Source organism: Anas platyrhynchos, chromosome 1 (assembly GCF_047663525.1).
Source record: "Anas platyrhynchos isolate ZD024472 breed Pekin duck chromosome 1, IASCAAS_PekinDuck_T2T, whole genome shotgun sequence".
NCBI lineage: Eukaryota > Metazoa > Chordata > Aves > Anseriformes > Anatidae > Anas > Anas platyrhynchos.
The window spans coordinates 172713120-172731991 of record NC_092587.1 but is presented as its reverse complement, the minus strand read 5'-3'; the positions used below and the strand labels follow the sequence as shown (position 1 = coordinate 172731991).

Here is an 18872-nt window from a genome sequence, read left to right as displayed (position 1 = left end):
CTCTGACATCAGCACTACAGATTAAGCTATAACAAATGAAAAGGTGACAAAGAAAAATGTGACTCTGTTGAGCAGCTCAGTTACTGCAAATAAAAGTAACTTGCAAGAGAGATTTTCTGTATTCTTGTTGTTTATATATATAGTCTTGATCCTGGAAAGAGAAGAAAGTGATATAGATTAGGGTTTTTGATGAAGGATCTGTGGAAATGAAGACACGAATACTCTGAAATCATCTTGAGTGTCTTTCAGAGATTCATTTACAGTCCATGAAGAACCTGGAAATACGATATTTAATCTGTTTACATGTACAATCCTCTTTGCCAAACTAGTTATTTTTAGAGAGTCAGATTTTGAAAACGCATCATTCATTATTCTTTCTGATTGATGTAATTAGAGCATCATTCAGGCAGAAACCTAAGTAAGATAGCATTATGAAACTCAAATTCGTAAAAGAGTGAGGGTGTTTCATAAATTGGCATAAGGTTAACCCCATTCTGGAGACCTCTTTTGAAGGTGGTAATAAAACACAACACCAGCAATCTGCTGAAAAATAGTCTAGGGCACCATCTAATCAAACAATAATGAATATGCTACTTATCATGCCATAACGGAGACTCCATATGAAACCGGTAAATCATTTCTTTTTTCCTAGCAAGACATTTCTGTGTCTGTATGTCCAAATGAGATTTCCTTAAGGAGAAACATCAAGGAAAGTGTTCTTCTTCCTATTCTGTCAGATGCATTTCACCTCCCATGAAGCCCAAGTGTATGACCCTTATACAATATCAACCTTTTGAAGCAGAGAATGATACCCAGTGGGTTTTTCTATCTATCAGTATAAAGCAGACATGGTCTTATTATGTCTCGTAAAGGAGATTTTAAATGTAAATCCAGACATGCTGGCAGGAATGTGGGGAAAGCTGTATTCTTTTTCACCAAAGTAGCCAGATTTTTGAATGGTTCAACATCTGTGGTGTTGCTAATTTTTGTTGTTGTTGTTTGTGTGTGAAATTTTGCAAAGGAAAACAGATAGTATCTGAAAAGCTTTAATGTGTTGATTCTGTATTGAACAAAATCCTCCTCCTACACAGAATGATACACTTCCATTCAAGAGAACCTACCTATAGTCAGGATGTAAATAGAGCTATCAGAAGATGTAGAAATAGATTTCTTCAGAAACCTGTTTCTCTACACAGTGGCACCCTCATCAGTCAACGTCTGTAAACAAGTTGTCATATCCAAATTTGAGACAAGCTTACAAAGCAAAAAGATTAGTTCCTTCTAATTAAAGATCTGTATACTGAGATAATTGGCAACTGATGAAGAAGGTTCAGTAGTATAATATATAGCTAATCATTGATGGCTTGATGCTGTGACAGATGGGGATAGCTTCTTTAAATTATGGAGTTTTTATATTGGTATTTTCAGGAAATGTCAACAGCATGATTATTTTTTCATTAATGTTGTCTTTCCTTCCCATTCATTGCTTTTGTTTGTCATAATCACTTGTCTCTAACTGTACAGTCTATTATTATTTGTATAGGACACAGCATAATGGGGCTGCTTAATGATTGGATTCCTAAACATTGCTGCAGTACAATATACAGTGTTTAACATTTACTAAGTATTACAAATTAGATATGGAAATTATAGATATTACAATATGACTAGCTCACAATAAAGTTAGCAATTTATTTATTTATTTATTTATTTTAATATCATGCAAATTCTGCTAAGGATTGCACAAATTCAGCTAGGTTTCAGTTATGAGTTATTCCAGTTTATGTGTCAGCACTGAAAAAATCCCAATATCAAATCTGTGGAACTGTCTTGATCAAGAATAAGAAAATGTGTTATACTAAAAATATTCTTTCTACCAGATCCTCAAACCTATTCTCTTCTGTTAATCACTGCAGTTTTGTTTCTCTTCTTTTCCAGGAAACAGCTTTTGGGCTCTACAACAAAGATTTACTGTTTAAAACTGTGAATTTGTCAGGTCACTAAAGTCTCCTTGTAGCTTCTCTACTAAGTGCAGAGCTGGCATAGCTAGCCTTTGTACATTCCTGCCTACAGTACTGGGCTAGGAAGAGTTTTTTATGGTGGGATGGGGAAGAGGCCAAAATATTTTTTCATGGCTGTCATATCGTAATTTTACTGCAAATTAGAATAGGTGCCAGTCTGACTTGCAGGCAAACTTTGGAAAACAAAGCTGGGTTTCCGAAGATTTCTCCTCTAGTGGGAAGAAATTATTATTCAGATAGGCACTGTTTTTTCTCTGCTGCCCCAGACTGATAGGAAAGCAGATAATGAAGCACCCCCTCACCTTTCTTCTATGTGCTTTTGTCAAGGTGCAATAGAAAATAAATGTTAGTTTCTAAGGTAGCTCCTCTCCCATTAGGTCTGTTGGGGTTTGTTGGGGAGAAGTGTCCCTTGCATTTGCCGTCTCAGTGCATGGGGCTGGAATACACTTTCACTTCACTATCAACTATAAATGACCGTGTTTGTACAGTCACTTTTGAGAACGATAGCAAGAAGTGTCAAGGACCATGAGCTATGTCCAAAACACAGATGAAAGCTGTTTTTCTGCTTTGGAAGTTTTGACATTATTGGGAATTTTGGAAGCAGAGCCTATCCCTGTCTGTGACTCACAGGTTTGATTTGCCTCCAGAACAGCAAGGCAGAGGCCAAAGACCCATTGTTGGGATCTGTGGACCAGCCCGCTGTGAGGATGGAAAATTTTCAGGTAACAGAAATATTTTCTTGCTGTTATGCTGTCTTTAAGTAAAAATATATGATTGTCATTAAATTGTAAATATGAATTTAAGGCACATTTCCATAAAATAAAATGTTAAATATTCTATAGTGCTTATTGTAATCCTGCAATATTTCTCTAATATTTATAGTCTGGGACAACTGTGAGCTAGAATTAAAGCCATACACCCACCTGTTTTTTATTGTTTTTAAAGTGTTTTATGTTATGCCAATATTAGAAATATATTTATCCTCTGTTCAAAAAACAAGCAAGCAAGCAAACAAAACAAAACAAAACAAAACAAAACAAAACAAAACACAATGACAACACAAACAACAACAACAAAAAAACAGAGGAAAATTATAAGGATTATGGGCATAAATGCTTTAGTTATAATATCAGGAAAAGACTGCACGATCCAAGAGGTTTACAAAGTGGCAACCCGTTCTTATTTTACTGCCAGTCATTTTGCTAATCTGAGCTACATAATTGCTTTGCCTAACTGAAAGGAGCCTTTAAACAGACCAGCCAATAAAAATACTCAGATTGGAGACAGTTCTGCTTAATAACAGTAAGCATGTGTATGGAAGTATTTGTTTACCTCTGCTCGTTTATGTCAAAATCAATTGTAATTAAGCAGGAATCTAACCACAGAAGTAGTACTTTAGCTGGTTGTTCTCATCAGAAGTGTCATATACCCCTAGTCTTTAGGCCATGTCAAAGAAGCCCATTTATTTCCATCCTGTAATAAATACCTACTTACAGTCCTTTCACTTTAGTAAAGGCAATTGTCTGTCTGAAATCAAAAGAAGATTTTCAGGTATATTACAGGTATTACTGAAATTATGAGATCAGAGTTATTTATATTCTCCTTTGGATGTCAGATATAATTTATTGTCCATTTGTTTACACATGTTTACAGAAAATACAGACCTTCCATATCTATTTCATGGTATTAAAATATATAAATTGTACTTTATTAGTCTAAAGCATATACTACCCCTCCCCCAAACCCTGCCTCCAGCCCCTCCACAATGCACACCCATAGTATGCCTGTCATCAGACCAGAGGAATATGCACTACAGATAATTTTATACCTTGGTTCATTATTGATTGAATTCTAAATGGAAATGTTTTCAGTAATGAACACAAATTCACAAAATTAAGGGTAAAATAAGTCTGTCTCATAGGGAATCAGTGTGAACTCCATGCATGCATTCAAAGGTTAATCCTTTTCTTTGTAATGTGAAACAAAGGCCAGAAATACCTGAATTACTGCTTATTCTGTAAAGTAATAAAGGATAGAACATTGCAAGAGTGAAGGTGAATAGCATCATCAATGTGAAACTGCATGCTTCAAAAAGAAGATGCACTTTTTGGGATCAGTCCTCTCCTGTGTTTTTCATTTGGAGCTGTTAGTCCTTGAAATGTGTGAGTGAGCCATCCTTGCTTATTTTTTAGCTTCCATATTTATATAAGGGGAAAAAAATGAAAGTCTATTAGGAGATGTTCATGTGATAGTAGAAACTAGGTGTCAACTTTTGATAGAGAAAAAAGGAGTTAATGGGTAAGACAAGAAGATTAAGTAGCATTTCCTGGGACAGTCAAATACAACAAAGGCTACTGTCATTTGAAAATATTCAGTATTATTTGTGCATTTATTTGGTCATATTTTTATTTATCCTCCTTTGATGAGCATATGTTAATATAAAACTATATATATATATTACATTTTGTAACAAGTTCTTAGAAAAGAATGCACTTAAATGACCATTTAACAAGTCATATTTTATAAATTAAGTGTCAAATTGTCTACTTTGCTTCACTTCTAACATAATTTGATAAAAACATTTACAGGTTTAGGGTGGAATATGATTATATATATGTATATATATGTGCATGTGTGTGTATATGTCCAAGCTTACATGTATGGGATGTATACACACACATATATTTAAAATCTGATTTTCACTATACACAAATACTTGAACACTTATTAGTACATTATATATAGTACTTTCATACAAATTACAGTGTTCTTCATGTTAAAAACATAGCACGTGAAATATTTCATAGAAGTATTTAAATGCTGAGGTTGTACATGTATTGTTTACTTTTGATTTGCTTTGTAGCTTCCTGTGTATGTGTAATTTAAATAATTAGGCTCCAATTAAACTGGAAAAAAATGAATTTATGAACACTGATTATGCTGAGTCACTGCTTTTTATTTTAATTTATTTTAAGAAAAAAAAATCCTTTTTGTCACCATTATGAAAATTGTGTATAATTAATGAATTAAGCTGTGATATCACAGTTTTAGCTATTGAAGGGAGCCAGATATCTAAAGCATTAATTAATTAGTTAAACGTATAGTGAAATATATTTATGGTGAAAGCAAGTACCTCCTTTTAAGCGTACTCATAATATTTATGAGGAAAGGGTAGGAAATTAAAAGTAGTGCAATAAAAGCATCTTTTGCTTTAAACTTGCTACAGAAAACAGCTGTTAAATACCAGCTTCTCTGGTAATTTAGAATAAAATATGCAAGGTATGTCTAAGGTTACACCAAAAGACATATCTTGCACTGCAATTCATATTTTTTCAACATAACTTTCTTTGTAAACCATCTCAAATTTCTGTCCAGTAAAAGTTTGCTATATAGGTGTCTGTTGTTTCCAGTTAGCTTCTTTCCTTTTATTTCGATGGCTGACAATTTAGCAGTTCTATTTTTGTGTGTGTTCTCCCTGAAGTGCATAAAGCACTTCTGATTGTTTAGCCTTAAAGCTCTAGAGAGTTTGGAAAACCTCTAGGCTGCTTCTGTTTATTGTACACACTTGCACTGTTAAGAGCTTATTTTCAACAAGAGGGAAACAAGGTAAAGACCAATGGTGCATATCACTCTACCAGCACATCTTGCTGTACAAAACAGTGTTTGACCTATTTTACATATATATATGTATATATATACCATTAAATTGATTCTGTTTTCTCATAGGTACTAATTTGGTCCTTGGTGATAGTTCACTTCATGTTTATAGTTTCTGCTGCTAATACAAAGGGGCCTGTTCGATTTTCTTCACTGCCTGCTAGCTGTAACAGGCAAAATTACAGGCTAATGGTGAGATGAGCAACTTATTATGCATGATAATCAATACTTGAAATCCATTTCCCATGATGTGACACAAAAAAAGTGAAGTGAAAAGACAGATTTTCAAAACTAGAATATCAAAACTCATGCAGTGCAGGTGGTTTTCACTTCAAGGTCATTCGGGATTTGTTTCTTCACAAAACTGCCTTCTTTTTTGACTTCATATTTAATTCACTCACTGCTAAGATGCCCGGGGAGCAGAAATGGAAAGTTAGTCAATATTGCAAGTATGAATGCAAGTATAAAAACTGCTTTAGCAAATGCAGGAAATGGGAAGGGGAAGGAAGATGTTACAGCCAATATATATGATATATAAGCTGTACAGCATATATCTCTTTTACTTACAGAGCTTGCCAGCAAACTTTATATTTTTATTGATGTGAGTGAACAATGCAAATACTGTACAAGTTATCCTCATACACAGTGTATGAGTAGGCAAATGAGCTAGCAAATTCAAATCTTAGAACACAACTTGGTGACAAAATTAACCTAACAATTTTGAAAATCTCAAAGCATAGTTTTTGGCACAGTACTGAGTACCTAGCATAGTTAAAATATTTCCAGTGGCTGAGAAATTCTCTGATCTTTACCTTTCATCTTAAGTTTATTAATTTCAACAAATGAATCAGTTCAGGGAATTATTTTGTTAATAATGTACAGTCAATTTTTAGATTAAGAGAAAGTTTTAAAATGGAATCTCCTATTACATAAATTATCCAGCTGTGTATACTTATATATATATTTAATGTTGATAGCAGGAAGTTATGTAAGTTAATTTTCAGACGCTATGACCCAAAGCTTGTACCTGAAAGACTGAAAAAGCTTCCCTTCTTCAGATCTTCTGATTCTCTTCTAATAAACTGTGACCTTTCAACATATTAAATATGGGAGCTATTTTCCTTTTTTTTTTTTAAATTTTTTTTTAAATTTTTGTCTTTTGCTAAAAAGATACCAAAATTATATGAAAAAAAAAAAAAAAAAAAAAAGAAGTATAAATTATAGTTGTTTCCAAAAAATAAAAACTAAAAATTGTTGGCAAATCTATTACTTGCTTAGGAAAACCTTCATAAATGCCCGCAGACTTTTATTCAGCATTGTCATGCATACCATATAAGAAGAAAATCATTTTAGATATATGTTAGAGAAAATCCTGAATGAAGCAACTATTATTTCTCATTACTTTACACTTTTTCATTACGTTACACTTTTTAAGCCAGTGGGTAAGTTTACCACAAATCCACTCTAGGATTTGTAGGAGGAAAAGAAAAATTATCAAAATCAACTTAGAGAAAGCATTTGCAAAGTCTAAAATTCCCAAATTGCTTTAGAAAGTTTGGTTTGCCTTGGCACTTTTTTTTTTTTATTTCCACTTCTCTCTTTCTCTCTTTCTCTCTTTCTTTCTCTCTTTTTCTCTTTTTCTTTCTCTCTTTCTCTCTTCCTCTCTTTCTCTCTTTCTCTCTTTCTCTCTCTCTCTCTCTCTCTTTCTCTCTCTTTCTTTCTCTCTCTCTTTCTCTCTTTCTCTCTTTCTTTCTCTCTTTTTCTTTTTCTTTCTCTCTTTCTTTCTTTCTCTCTTTCTTTCTCTTTCTCTTTCTCGCTTAATCTCTTTCTCTCTCTTTCTCCTTCCTTCCTTCCTTCCTTCCTTCCTTCCTTCCTTCCTTCCTTCCTTCCTTCCTTCCTTCCTTCCTTCCTTCCTTCCTTCCTTCCTTCCTCCCTCCCTCCCTCCCTCCCTCCCTCCCTCCCTCCCTCCCTCCCTCCCTCCCTCCCTCCCTCCCTCCCTTCCTTCCTTCCTTCCTTCCTTCCTTCCTTCCTTCCTTCCTTCCTTCCTTCCTTCCTTCCTTCCTTCCTTCCTTCCTCTTGGTAGCTTTACACTGCAGAGCTTTGAAGCTGTAGAAGCTCTGGAAAACTAGATACAGAAAACCTTAGTGGAAGTGAACTAATGGTTGGAATAAGGTATATGTTATTTTTATGTATTAAATGTATGACTATATTTTTCATTAAACAGTTTTCCCACATGTTCTGCCTATGGGTGGGCATATATGTCCATTCCATTTTGTTCAAGTGAAGTGAAATCAGAATTTTTCCCAGTTCTGTCAGTGTACTATAGTCTCAAAATTGGGGATACATTTTACTCTTGCTTTTCATTATGATTACTCTAATTTGTATTCTACACTAGAACCAGAATACAGTTTACTTTTCCTTGGAGGTCCCCTAATTTTTTTATCTTTTAAGCCTATGGCTTAACATTCTCTTCCTCAAAAATCACTCTGTGTCCTCCTCATCATTCTTACTTGCTTTTGTTATTTATTTATTTATTTATTAGATATTAAACTTTTCAAGGAAGGGAGCATGTATACAGAATAACACTCTTTCATAGGATTTCATCATTAATAATAATAATAAAAAAAATCTGAGTAAATTATCTCATTTTGATTTAACTGATCATTGTGACATAACACAATTTTGGATAAATTTAAGTCACATTATATTCATGTCTATTGGACTCACAGAAGATGTGTTTTTTCTGTGTTAGGTTTTTACAGTGCAGCTGTCCATGAATCTGGCGGTTATTTACAGACATCATAAGATTACAAGGAATTTATTTTTTAATTTAAAATTTACCCTATCTTCAGGTCAACAAGTTTGCTCTTTTTTTTTATATATATATTTTTTTAAGATCTGTTGTACATGTGTGTGCGTGATACATCCTTACATATAAATACATATTTACAGTTTTTTTTTTTTTTTTTTTTTTTTTTTTGCCAGCCTAAACTCCAGGCATTTAGTACATACTGAATTCCTCAAATCAAATTTGAAACACATTTTTCCATTTTGTGGCTGAAAATACTTAATAGTTAAAAATCAGATTCAAAATTCTGATCAAAACCTAGAGATGGTAAAAGGATTAATTTTGTCAGTATTGACTGAAGAGTACTGTGAAATTAAAGGAAGAAAAAGTATCTTGCATCACAGGTTTGCATTCTTGAAAAAATAAAAATAAAAATCATTTAAAGGGCACTTCTGGAATTTTATTGCTTCCTGAAATTAGGATAGTCATGTAAAGAATTTTAAAATGGTGAAGGGTAACCCAAATATATTCTCTTAGTGCAAAATAACAGACAAACTAAGAACTATTAAAATTTATGTTCTAAGACTGTAGCGAACAATATATATATATTATTTAAATATATATATTTTTGAAAGAAATAAGACTGTAGAAATCCTGATAACATTATCAGTTCAAATATCATGTCATGGTTTGTCATTCTTTCAAACTGTACGTATTGAGGAAACACATTTTCAGTTATTGCACCAAACCAAAAAAACGGGAAAGCTGATTACATGATCCATACTCATGCCTAATAAAATTGCAATACACACTTTTTGACAAACTTATATTTAATGCATACTGGTGGAAAATTTTAGTTCTCTGTTCTCAGCAGGAAAAGTAGGCTCTTTAACAAAACATTTTTATTTCATGACTGTCGTACAACATAACAATTACAAAAGAAATGGAGGTGACAAAATGAAAAGCTAGCTTGCTGATTTGTATGAAGTGTTTGTATTTCCAGAAAGGCAGTCATTGCTCAGTTATTTGATTTGAAAAATTAATCCTGATAATGCCTTTTGAGTTCCTTAAGTACTGTTCGCTATTTTCTAGGATGAGTTTTACAGAACAAAGTCTAACAGATTTCTACAGCAGATTAGTTTACAGATGAAGCTCAATTCCACTGAGAATGATTCTCTAATGACCCCTTTTTGCTTCCATTGGGCTGTGTGAATGCTTTAATACCTAGAGAATAGCATTAAATAAATCTATTGTCTCAACTAGTCAGTCTATGCAATCCTTCTGAAATGTTTTAATTACAGCTTTTCTTTTTCTTCATAATTAAGAAACCAGATGTCAAGTAAGTCCATCACAAGTTGATCATAGACTCTCCTTTAATTTAAAGAAAACCACTTATAACTAGAGTTTTTTCTCTTTCTTCTTTGTTTTGCAGAGCAAGAAGAATGTGTTAACTGCACAGATGAATGCAGAGTGCTTGGTCATTCTGACAGGTGTTGGATGCCACAGTTCCCTGCAGCCAGCCAGGCTGAGAACGCAGATTATCGCACAAATCTCTTTGTACCCACAGTTGAAGCTAATGTTGAGACTGAGACTTATGAAACTGTGAATCCCACTGGGAAAAAGACTTTTTGTACATTTGGGAAAGACAAGAGAGAGCACACTATTCTCATTGCCAATGTTAAACCTTATTTAAAAGCCAAACGTGCCCTGAGTCCTCTGCTTCAGGAGGTTCCCTCAGCATCGAGCAGCCCAACCAAGACATGCATTGAGCCTTGCACCTCAACAAAAGGACCTCTGGATGGCTGTGAAGTGAAATCAGGAGCCTTGGCTGAACCAAACAGCCAATACTTGTCAACTGACAGTCAGTATCTATCGCCTAGTAAACAGTCAAAAGACGCTCCCTTCATTGCATCAGATCAGATGGCTAGGGCATTTGCAGATGTGCATTCCCGAGTAAGCCGAGACTCAAGTGAGATGGACTCTGTTCTGGAGCAGTTAGACCGTTCAGCCCGGGATCTAGGCAGGGAGTCGGTGGATGCCGAGGAAGTTGTCAGAGAAATAGACAAGCTCTTGCAGGACTGTCGGGGAAGCGACCCTGTGGCTGTCAGAAAGTGAGGGGAAAATAAGGACAGGCTGGCAGTTACATTCCTCTTCTGCTGATTAAAAACAAAACAATCAAAAATAAATAAATAAATCATAAAATCCCCTGGCTGTAACAGATTTACAAGAATGAAGGAAGACCAATGCTGCTTTAAGGCTTTTAGTGAACATCTGAAGTGCCCACAAGTATGTTCTTTTCACTGCTCTTTCTTTTTGACAGATAACACTGGTTTCATTTTGACCAAACTTTCATTAGGACAGAGTCAAGTACACTAAGAACTATATGAATGAAGGAAAGATGGTGCCATTTTGACAATCTGATAGGAAGGTGTGAGAAAGGTGGAATGGAAATACATCTGATACTTTGAGACTGTCCTCAATAGCTGATGCTGACTTTACTGTTTACGTATAAACCCCAAGAAAAACAGGGTTGAATATTTCTGCTGATCTGTGGTGAATTTCCAGCAGTGACCGCAGGCTTCTACTGAAAGTCCTAAAAAGAGTTCTTGTAGTAGTCCAAGTGACACCGAACATTAACATTCATTTGTGGTAAACATTTATGTACAAAGTTATCTGCCACAAATATGAGAAAAGAAAAAAAAAAAAAAAAGAAAGAAAAAAAAAGAAGGAACAAGAAAACAAACAAAAACCCACCATTCCAATTCATTACTCAACAAAACATATCCTGATCATTAGTAAAACACTTCATATCACATTAAGGTTAAATGTAAAATGATATAGTCCATCTTGTCCTGCACACACATAAGATAATTCACTTGATAAAAAAAGAAAAAAAAAAAAAGATTTTAATATCTATTTAGCATTTTAGTGTCCAACAAAACTATAGTTAGTGATAAGTTTAAAAGAAAAAAAAAAGGGAGAAATAAGTTTTGAAAAAAAAATAGTTACCTTTCATGGTAATAATGCGCAAAAGAAATTAACATTATTAACACTTTTATATTCATTTGTGGACACTAAAATAGCTCAGGAAAGTGAAAATGTCTTAGACATCCACACAAATCACATGATCATTTATATGTGCAAATGTAAGAAGATTCAGTGTGTTTACATCAAATGACATATTTTTATTGATTTATTGCAGATTCAGTGCATATGAGCCAAATTGTTGAGTGTATAAGAGCTATATTGTGTATTTTATTAAATTAATATATAGTTGTGTTGCAAAAATATTTGGGCTTATATTGTAAATGGCAAGTGTTGCCTCAGTAGCTGTCGAACTCTATGAGTTTTGTTTTTTCCTGCTTCCTTTTCCCCATGGATTGTGGGAAGCAGTGCCTCAGAGCAAAGTCTCTTGTTTAATGTATGGTCTACAAAGTACTGCAGTACATAATCTGTTCAAAATGTGTTTGAGTGAGCTGATGGAGCTAACTGAATGGCCTACAAATACATCCATCAGTCATGGTTATGTGCAAGTCCTTGTAGAAGCTAAACATGCAAACACATATTTAATAACAAAAATTACACTCAAACCCACACCTGGAACCTCCTTGTTTGTTTTGTTCTGTTTTGCTTTCCCAAACACATGCAGATAGTCTATTTAATGTAGGATATTTTATTGACTTCTTAAGAGATGACACCCTTTTTAAAGTTTTGCTAATAAGTTGAGAGAGCTGCAAACATGTCAGTGCCAAAACATGTCAAGCCATAAACAGTATTTTTTCTGATTCTTTAGATTATGCCATTGATTACTGTAGTTCTAGTTATACATGGTTTATCTGGGGGGTGGGGGGTGAGGGGGAAGTTTTAGTTTTGTTTTCATTTGTTCCAAAAAATATTTGCAGAATAACTTGGAAAGAGTTTCAACTTTTCAAATAATTTTTCTAAGGGTAATTTTATTGCATTTGAAAATTTCAAAATTACCTTCAGATGGAAGTTGAAAAAAGACAACCTGCATTCAAAATAAAATAACATAAAAGAAAAAGAAGAAAAAGAAAAAGAAAAAGAAAAAGAAAAAGAAAAAGAAAAAGAAAAAGAAAAAGAAAAAGAAAAAGAAAAAGAAAAAAAAAGAAAAAAAAATGTTTAGCTCAGGGTCTGTCCTTACATGCCTCAGATACTCTTGGATGCTCTATGGCACATTTTTTAAATATAGTGTCTGGGTTATATTAAATTTAAACTCTACTATACAAACACAAATAAAAGAGGTTATTTAATTTAGGTTGGCAATCTCAAATCTCACAAAACCATACTTTTCATCAGTTCAAGGAATAACAGCTACATTTTCATGTTGGCATTGCTGTTAAAGGGTGATTTTAATTAGTCGGTCCTACAATGAATTGTCTTTGGTTGTTGGAAACACACATTCTGAAAGTTTGCTCTTAGCTCCTGCTGTTAGAAGAAGTTTACAATTACATGTAAACAAAGGATCTTGTACATGTTTTATCAAGCTACTCTCCATGTTTTGGACAATTTATGTAACTAAAATGTGGTGTTGTCTGTGTTATATATATTTTTTTCTTTTTGGCCAGGAGACCCGAGATTGATTTTGCTTGATAGCTTGATAGCTTGAAATTCCATAGTGGAGAGGATTTCCTATCATTTGATCAGTCTTTTATACGTATTTCTGTGGTGCTCATCACTTCAGTGTCTGTGCACCAAGTCTTTAGCTCTGCCAGTGAGATCCATTATTCAGCAAAATCTAAGCCAGTATGTAAATGCAGTCAAGTGATAGAGATTTGTGTATTTTATAAATGATTTTAACACTGAGTAACCAATTGTACAATTCATTGTATATGTCTGAAGACATAAACCCACAATATTTTGAGAAAGGGCTGTGCCAATGTAAGAAGAATTTACCTTAAGGCTCTCTGTCACTAGTGATTTACTAGCTTTAGCTGTTTAACACATTATCTGTATTTAGTAGTGATTATTTATTTACCACTCTGAGGTAATTCAGAATTCATGACTCACAGCTTTATAGAAGAGTTTAGGAAATCTTGCTTTTATTTAATTTGTCTGACAACTGCCTTGTGTTGTAGATCTTTGGCATACTGCTTCCAGTAAGCATATCCCAGGTTAAAAAATCCATTTCATAATTTAGGATTCATAACGTACCAAAAAAAACAGTGAAGCTTATACATTGTGAGTTTTGCTGGTTCAGTTAAAATTAACGTGATTATGTGTGAAGGAAATACCACACACAAAAGAATTAAAATGTATATTTTTTTTCTCTTTGGTATCTCTGCTATTTATCACCACTGGAGAAAGAGACAGCAATGGAAGATGGAGTTTGCGCTATTTCTCTCGTTCTTATGTACGTCTTATAAAACTGAAATAAAATGTCTGTCACATGACAATAGAGAGAATGGCTGAGCTAAGGGAAAGAAAGTAAAGTGATGAATAAAATTGTACTGTACACTGTGAATAGAGCATAAGACATTTTGTATTTTACTTCCTTTTTTTTTTTTTTTTTTTTAAATTAATGAAAGCCAACAACTGAGAGTTCCTTAAAAGATTCGCCAATCAAATCAGGACTCAAAATCAGACCTTATTTTTTGCCCTCTTTTTTCCTAGCAGGAACATCAGGAAAGAGATTCTTCTAAACTATGATTTGCCACCTGAGGAGATAGGCTTTGCAGTCCAAGCTACTCCCAGAAGTTAAATATTGCTCACAATGGAGCAAGGTACATCACCCAAACAAACTTTTAAGCTGTTTGTTGCCTAATGGAAGGGAAATTGCTAAGGTGAAGAAGTCAGAAGCCTAGCATATTATACACCCACTATTGTTTAACTACTTTCTTTTGACATGAGGCAACGATTACTATTGCATTAATTCAAATGGAAGTTTTGGCTATCAAGATTTGTTGAAGTATAACTGAATGAAACCTGATTAAGGTTTTAACTTCTCTGGCCCAGTTGTGCTACAGGTTGGCATTCACTTTTATCAGCCCATGTCTCCCCATATGGCTCAAAGTTGCACCAATGACTGGTGAATGACACACAAACATACAAGAAACAAGCAAGCAAACAAACAAACAAAAAACCCCACACAAACAAACAAACAAAAGCAGCATACATTGTATGAATTATCTCAAACGCTATTGTTCAATGGCTGTGTTTAATGTGACCTATCTGGAAAATGAGGACTATGAATAAAAAGCAATTACTAATAGTGGTGTTGCCTGCTTTTGCATTCATTAACACAGAAGAAATGTGTTAAACACTGCATACCACAGGGAGCCTGATGGTAATTACTTTGGAAAAGCAACTTGTGGCATTGCGGCTGTTACAGCTAGTTATCAGTTTGCCAAAAAAATGACAGTTCCTGCTTCATTTATTAGAAATGTGTAACCGTTTTCTCTCAACAGGAAGGTGGTGAAGAGTTTTCATCAAGCTGGGTAGGTTTATCTTTTAAGCAGCTGATGTGCTGAATCCCTACAGGCTGTTATTTGCTCACAGATATATGGAGCTGAATAAAGGATAGTTTGGTTCAGTACGCTGGTGTGAGTTCACCAAAAGCATTATAAATGAGGGTAAAAGTTCTCAAAGGCTGTCAGCCCAACATGAAAGATCAAAACACAGCCTGAGTATACAAGTGGAGAAAATAATCTAAAGAATATAAGACCTTTTTTTTCTTCTTCTTTTATTTTGTGTGTGTGTGTGTGTGTGTCTTTCTTAAGAGCCTGAGTAAATAATTTCATTTCATGTTGCTGTAAACATGACAAAAGCTGAGAAAATATGACTGTGTCCTATGTCCTGCTGATTGTGGTTGTTATAATTTAATACCTTAATTAACCTTTTTTTTTAAAAAATAAAAAAAATAAAAAAAAATAAAAACAAAAAATGGAAAGAGAAAAGCAAAAAAAAAAAAAAAAAGATAACTTCTGTTTGAACATAGTGAATTATTCTGAGTATGTGGCCCTCCTTTCTCCTTGTGTCTGTGTGATTGTGTGATGTAACGTTGACATAGCAAATAATGTAAAACCTCTTTACTGGTTTATTTGCTTATTTACTAATAATTAAGTAAATAGGCATTGCTTTTGTCAGCTAAATAGGATTTTTAGATTGTTCAGACTACTACAGGTATTTTAAAGATTAGTCCTGAAGGCAAAATTAACTTTTCCCATTGCATGTTTTCTGCAAGCGTCTTTGCCAGAAACAAAACCAGCCTGCATCTAATTAGCTGGCTATTCTAGACATATAAAACCCCTATTGTTTCCTTCTCTTTTTCCTGCTACATATATTTGTCTTTCTACAGGCTGAATTCCAAAATCTAGCAAGCCACTGTCTGTGCAGAGTCCTGCCAGAATGTACCTTATGCTGCTGAAGGCCTCATTGGACATGGGATGTTGCTGTCTTGCTGTCTTCAACTGTGTGTTATTCAGAGCTTGGCTGGATCCACAGTATATGTAGAACAAGTCATAAACCATCCTGGCTTTTCTTTACCCAGAATACAGAGTCATTGATTTCTCATTTGGAAAGTGGCCAGATTGTCAAATAGAGATTCTTAGATTTCCCTTAAGCCAACCACATATAACTGCTTCGGGGTTTTCACTCATGGGATAAATGCGTTGTCTTTATCCCTTATTGAGTCTAAGACATAAAAGCAACTGAAAGCTTATTTTTTCATTTGGTAATGTTTCCCCAAAAAATTGTATTTCTCCTGCAGATACAAGAGATGGCTCTCTGCCTTATGTATAGCTTTATTTGTGAAAGGTCACCTTAGTATCAGTAGTGCATGCAGAAATGGATCAGGGAATTAATGAGCCACTTTAAAACTTTCTGAGATGTATATTCCATAATGCATATGTTATGATTCAGGGAAGAGAGCAGAGTATCTTGGTTTATTTATTACTGATGGTTCCCAATAATGCCTGGCTCACAAAAGCCATTAGTTTTGGATAAATGTTTTTTCTGTGATCTGGATACATTCCTTTTTAATTATTATTGTATATGTACATTTTCCCCTAAATATATACTGTTCAAATTGTAGGCCCTTTGTTATTCTTTAAAATTAAAATAGTGTTCTGACATAGGGATCCTTCCTTTAGGTCCTTTGGGTTAGAGATATTTTATTTGTACCAGAATCGAAAATGACTATAAACTGTCTGCCATTTACCTTGGTAAGAAGCAAGAATGTAGACATAGCTTGAAACATAGACAACTGGACAAAAGATTTAATTTTTGACGTGCTGGGAAACTGACTAATTAAAATTCCATCTCTTAAAATATTTTGTGTTTAGTGCCTTGACTTTTAAGTCCATATAATTCTTATTAAAGTGCACCTACTGAACTGCTGTCAAAGAGCTAGGGGATCAGCAAGTCTATCATCCTCAACTTTTTCCAAAAACAGCATTTAAACTGCCTCTAGAAATCAGTTGATTGCTCGTGCAATTCAAAAACATATTTGCAATATGTTTACAACAAGAAATACTCCTTAACAAATCTGCAATTACATTTTGTATTAGCTGTAAATTTTTCATCATTTTAAGGGCAATCGCATGCAGAATTCTTTTCAGTGGTTTGATTAGAAAGTGATAAAAAATATTATTGAGCTGGCATCAACATTAAAATGGAAACAGCATACCTGTCTGACCATCAGAAAATGACATTTATCTTCTTCTGTTATTATTGTTTTTAGCAAAATATTCTATGTATCTGTTTTTAACCCTTTTACAACAAACATCTTTTACAATGTTACATGCTATAAGGATTTTGCAAGTATCTCTTTTATTAGGCACATTTCCTCATTTTTTATGTGCATTTAAATATTTTACATTGCAAATTTATCTTGTATAGAGAATTCATATATTACCATATAATTAAAAAAAAATTATATTCTGTACATAAGAATTCCATTTATTTCTCAGAATTCTACTTGTTTAAAAATTTGATCATATTATATTTGCTAAAATATATAAAAGCCATATTTTTATTTTCCAGTTAAAACACTTTTCTTTTTATGGATAAATTCTCCATCACTATTGTGAGTTCAATGGGAGATTCTGTTGAGAGGAATATTATTAGTAAACTAGTTAACTTTAAATCATTGTTTCCATAATAACTAAATGTATAGCTATTTCATCTTCAATGAAAAATATTTTGTTTTGGTATTTTTTAACTGAAAATATGAGGAAGTTAAACAGCTGATATGTATATTCTAGATAATTAATGTATTCAATATCTTCTAACCATAATATGGATCATAACTATCTATTTCATTATCAATACATTTTTAGGAGCTGTCTTAAACCATATGACAAATTGTATTTATTCTCAATACCCTTTGGCTTTCTATGCTTAAATCAATATTGGCCATAGGAATGATTATCTATAACCTTATGTCTCACTCTAGGTGGAAAACAAAATGACTGCAAACTATTGCTGTAACATTTAATAACATTTGTATAACATCAAGTGAATTTAGTAAATATAGCAGAAAAGAATAAATGTGAAGCTATTTTAATAATGTTACAGTACCACTATATTATAAGAGATTTAGAAGGGAGATTAACAACTGTTAATAAGCCTTTATCTTTGACCACAACATAAGCTGCTTAAAAACATTGAGGTTTTGCCTCAGTTCAAAGTCTGCTGTGGAAAAGAAGTAGTGGAAGGCTCTAGAATAAACACCCTGTCCAGACAGACTCTGGACTTCTTTTGTGCTATTTTCTTCTGGAAGAGATTCTAAAGCCTGGTAATTATGCTTCCATAATAAATTTTGCTCAACCACACTACAGTGTAAGCAAAGCAGCTCCCCATTATACAGCAACTCTGCCACTCAGTGCACCAATACTACTTCAGTAGAATCTGATTAGTTGACTGATTTAGGGATGTAATGTGGGCAGGAAATGCATTTGTTTAGTTGACAGTGTTTTTTGTACATGTCAAAAGTAAGACAAAGCACTCCACTAAAAAGAAAACACATAACTTTTGAAAAGGGAAGAGTCTTCTTAAATAGTGTCCAGAAGACAATAAATAAATAAATAAATCAGGAAAGATGCAAATATAGCCTTGTTCATGGACAGTTTTCTTCCACAGTTCAATTTAGTAACACTGCTGATGACTATAAATATACCACCATTCTTTTCTAAACACACCATTTCCAGTAGACTAAAACAGGAATCTAGAAACAGGGAAAATAAATAAATAAATAAATAAATAAATAAAAAGCATGCTTGTTAAAGTTCTCCAACAATTATTAATAATCTCTGCAGTGCTAAAACTTAAAACCACTGCAAATTCAAATGTGGTTGGAGGCAGAAATCAAGAAAAAAAAAAAAGAAAAAAAAGGAAATAGAACAAGATGGTTTGAGCAGACTTAGAGTACTTACTAGATCTTATCAACC

The 18872-nt window shown here is 33.6% G+C and overlaps 1 protein-coding gene across 4 annotated transcripts in view; it reads left to right on the top strand.

Moving 5' to 3' along the window:
* Positions 1-16515, top strand: part of PCDH17 (protocadherin 17) — a 93115-nt gene extending 76600 nt beyond the window's left edge. For 2 of the 4 annotated variants that reach the window (XM_038172255.2, XM_038172217.2), the window contains exons 5-6: positions 2669-2743; positions 9899-16515. In XM_038172255.2, coding sequence (XP_038028183.1) covers positions 2669-2743; positions 9899-10581 — 758 coding nt within the window. In that variant the 3' untranslated portion in view covers positions 10582-16515. Of the gene's footprint in view, positions 1-2651; positions 2744-9898 lie in introns of all 4 variants that reach the window. The other 2 variants (XM_038172330.2, XM_038172300.2) reach the window with 2 other exon arrangements.
* Positions 16516-18872: the final 2357 nt, after the last annotated feature.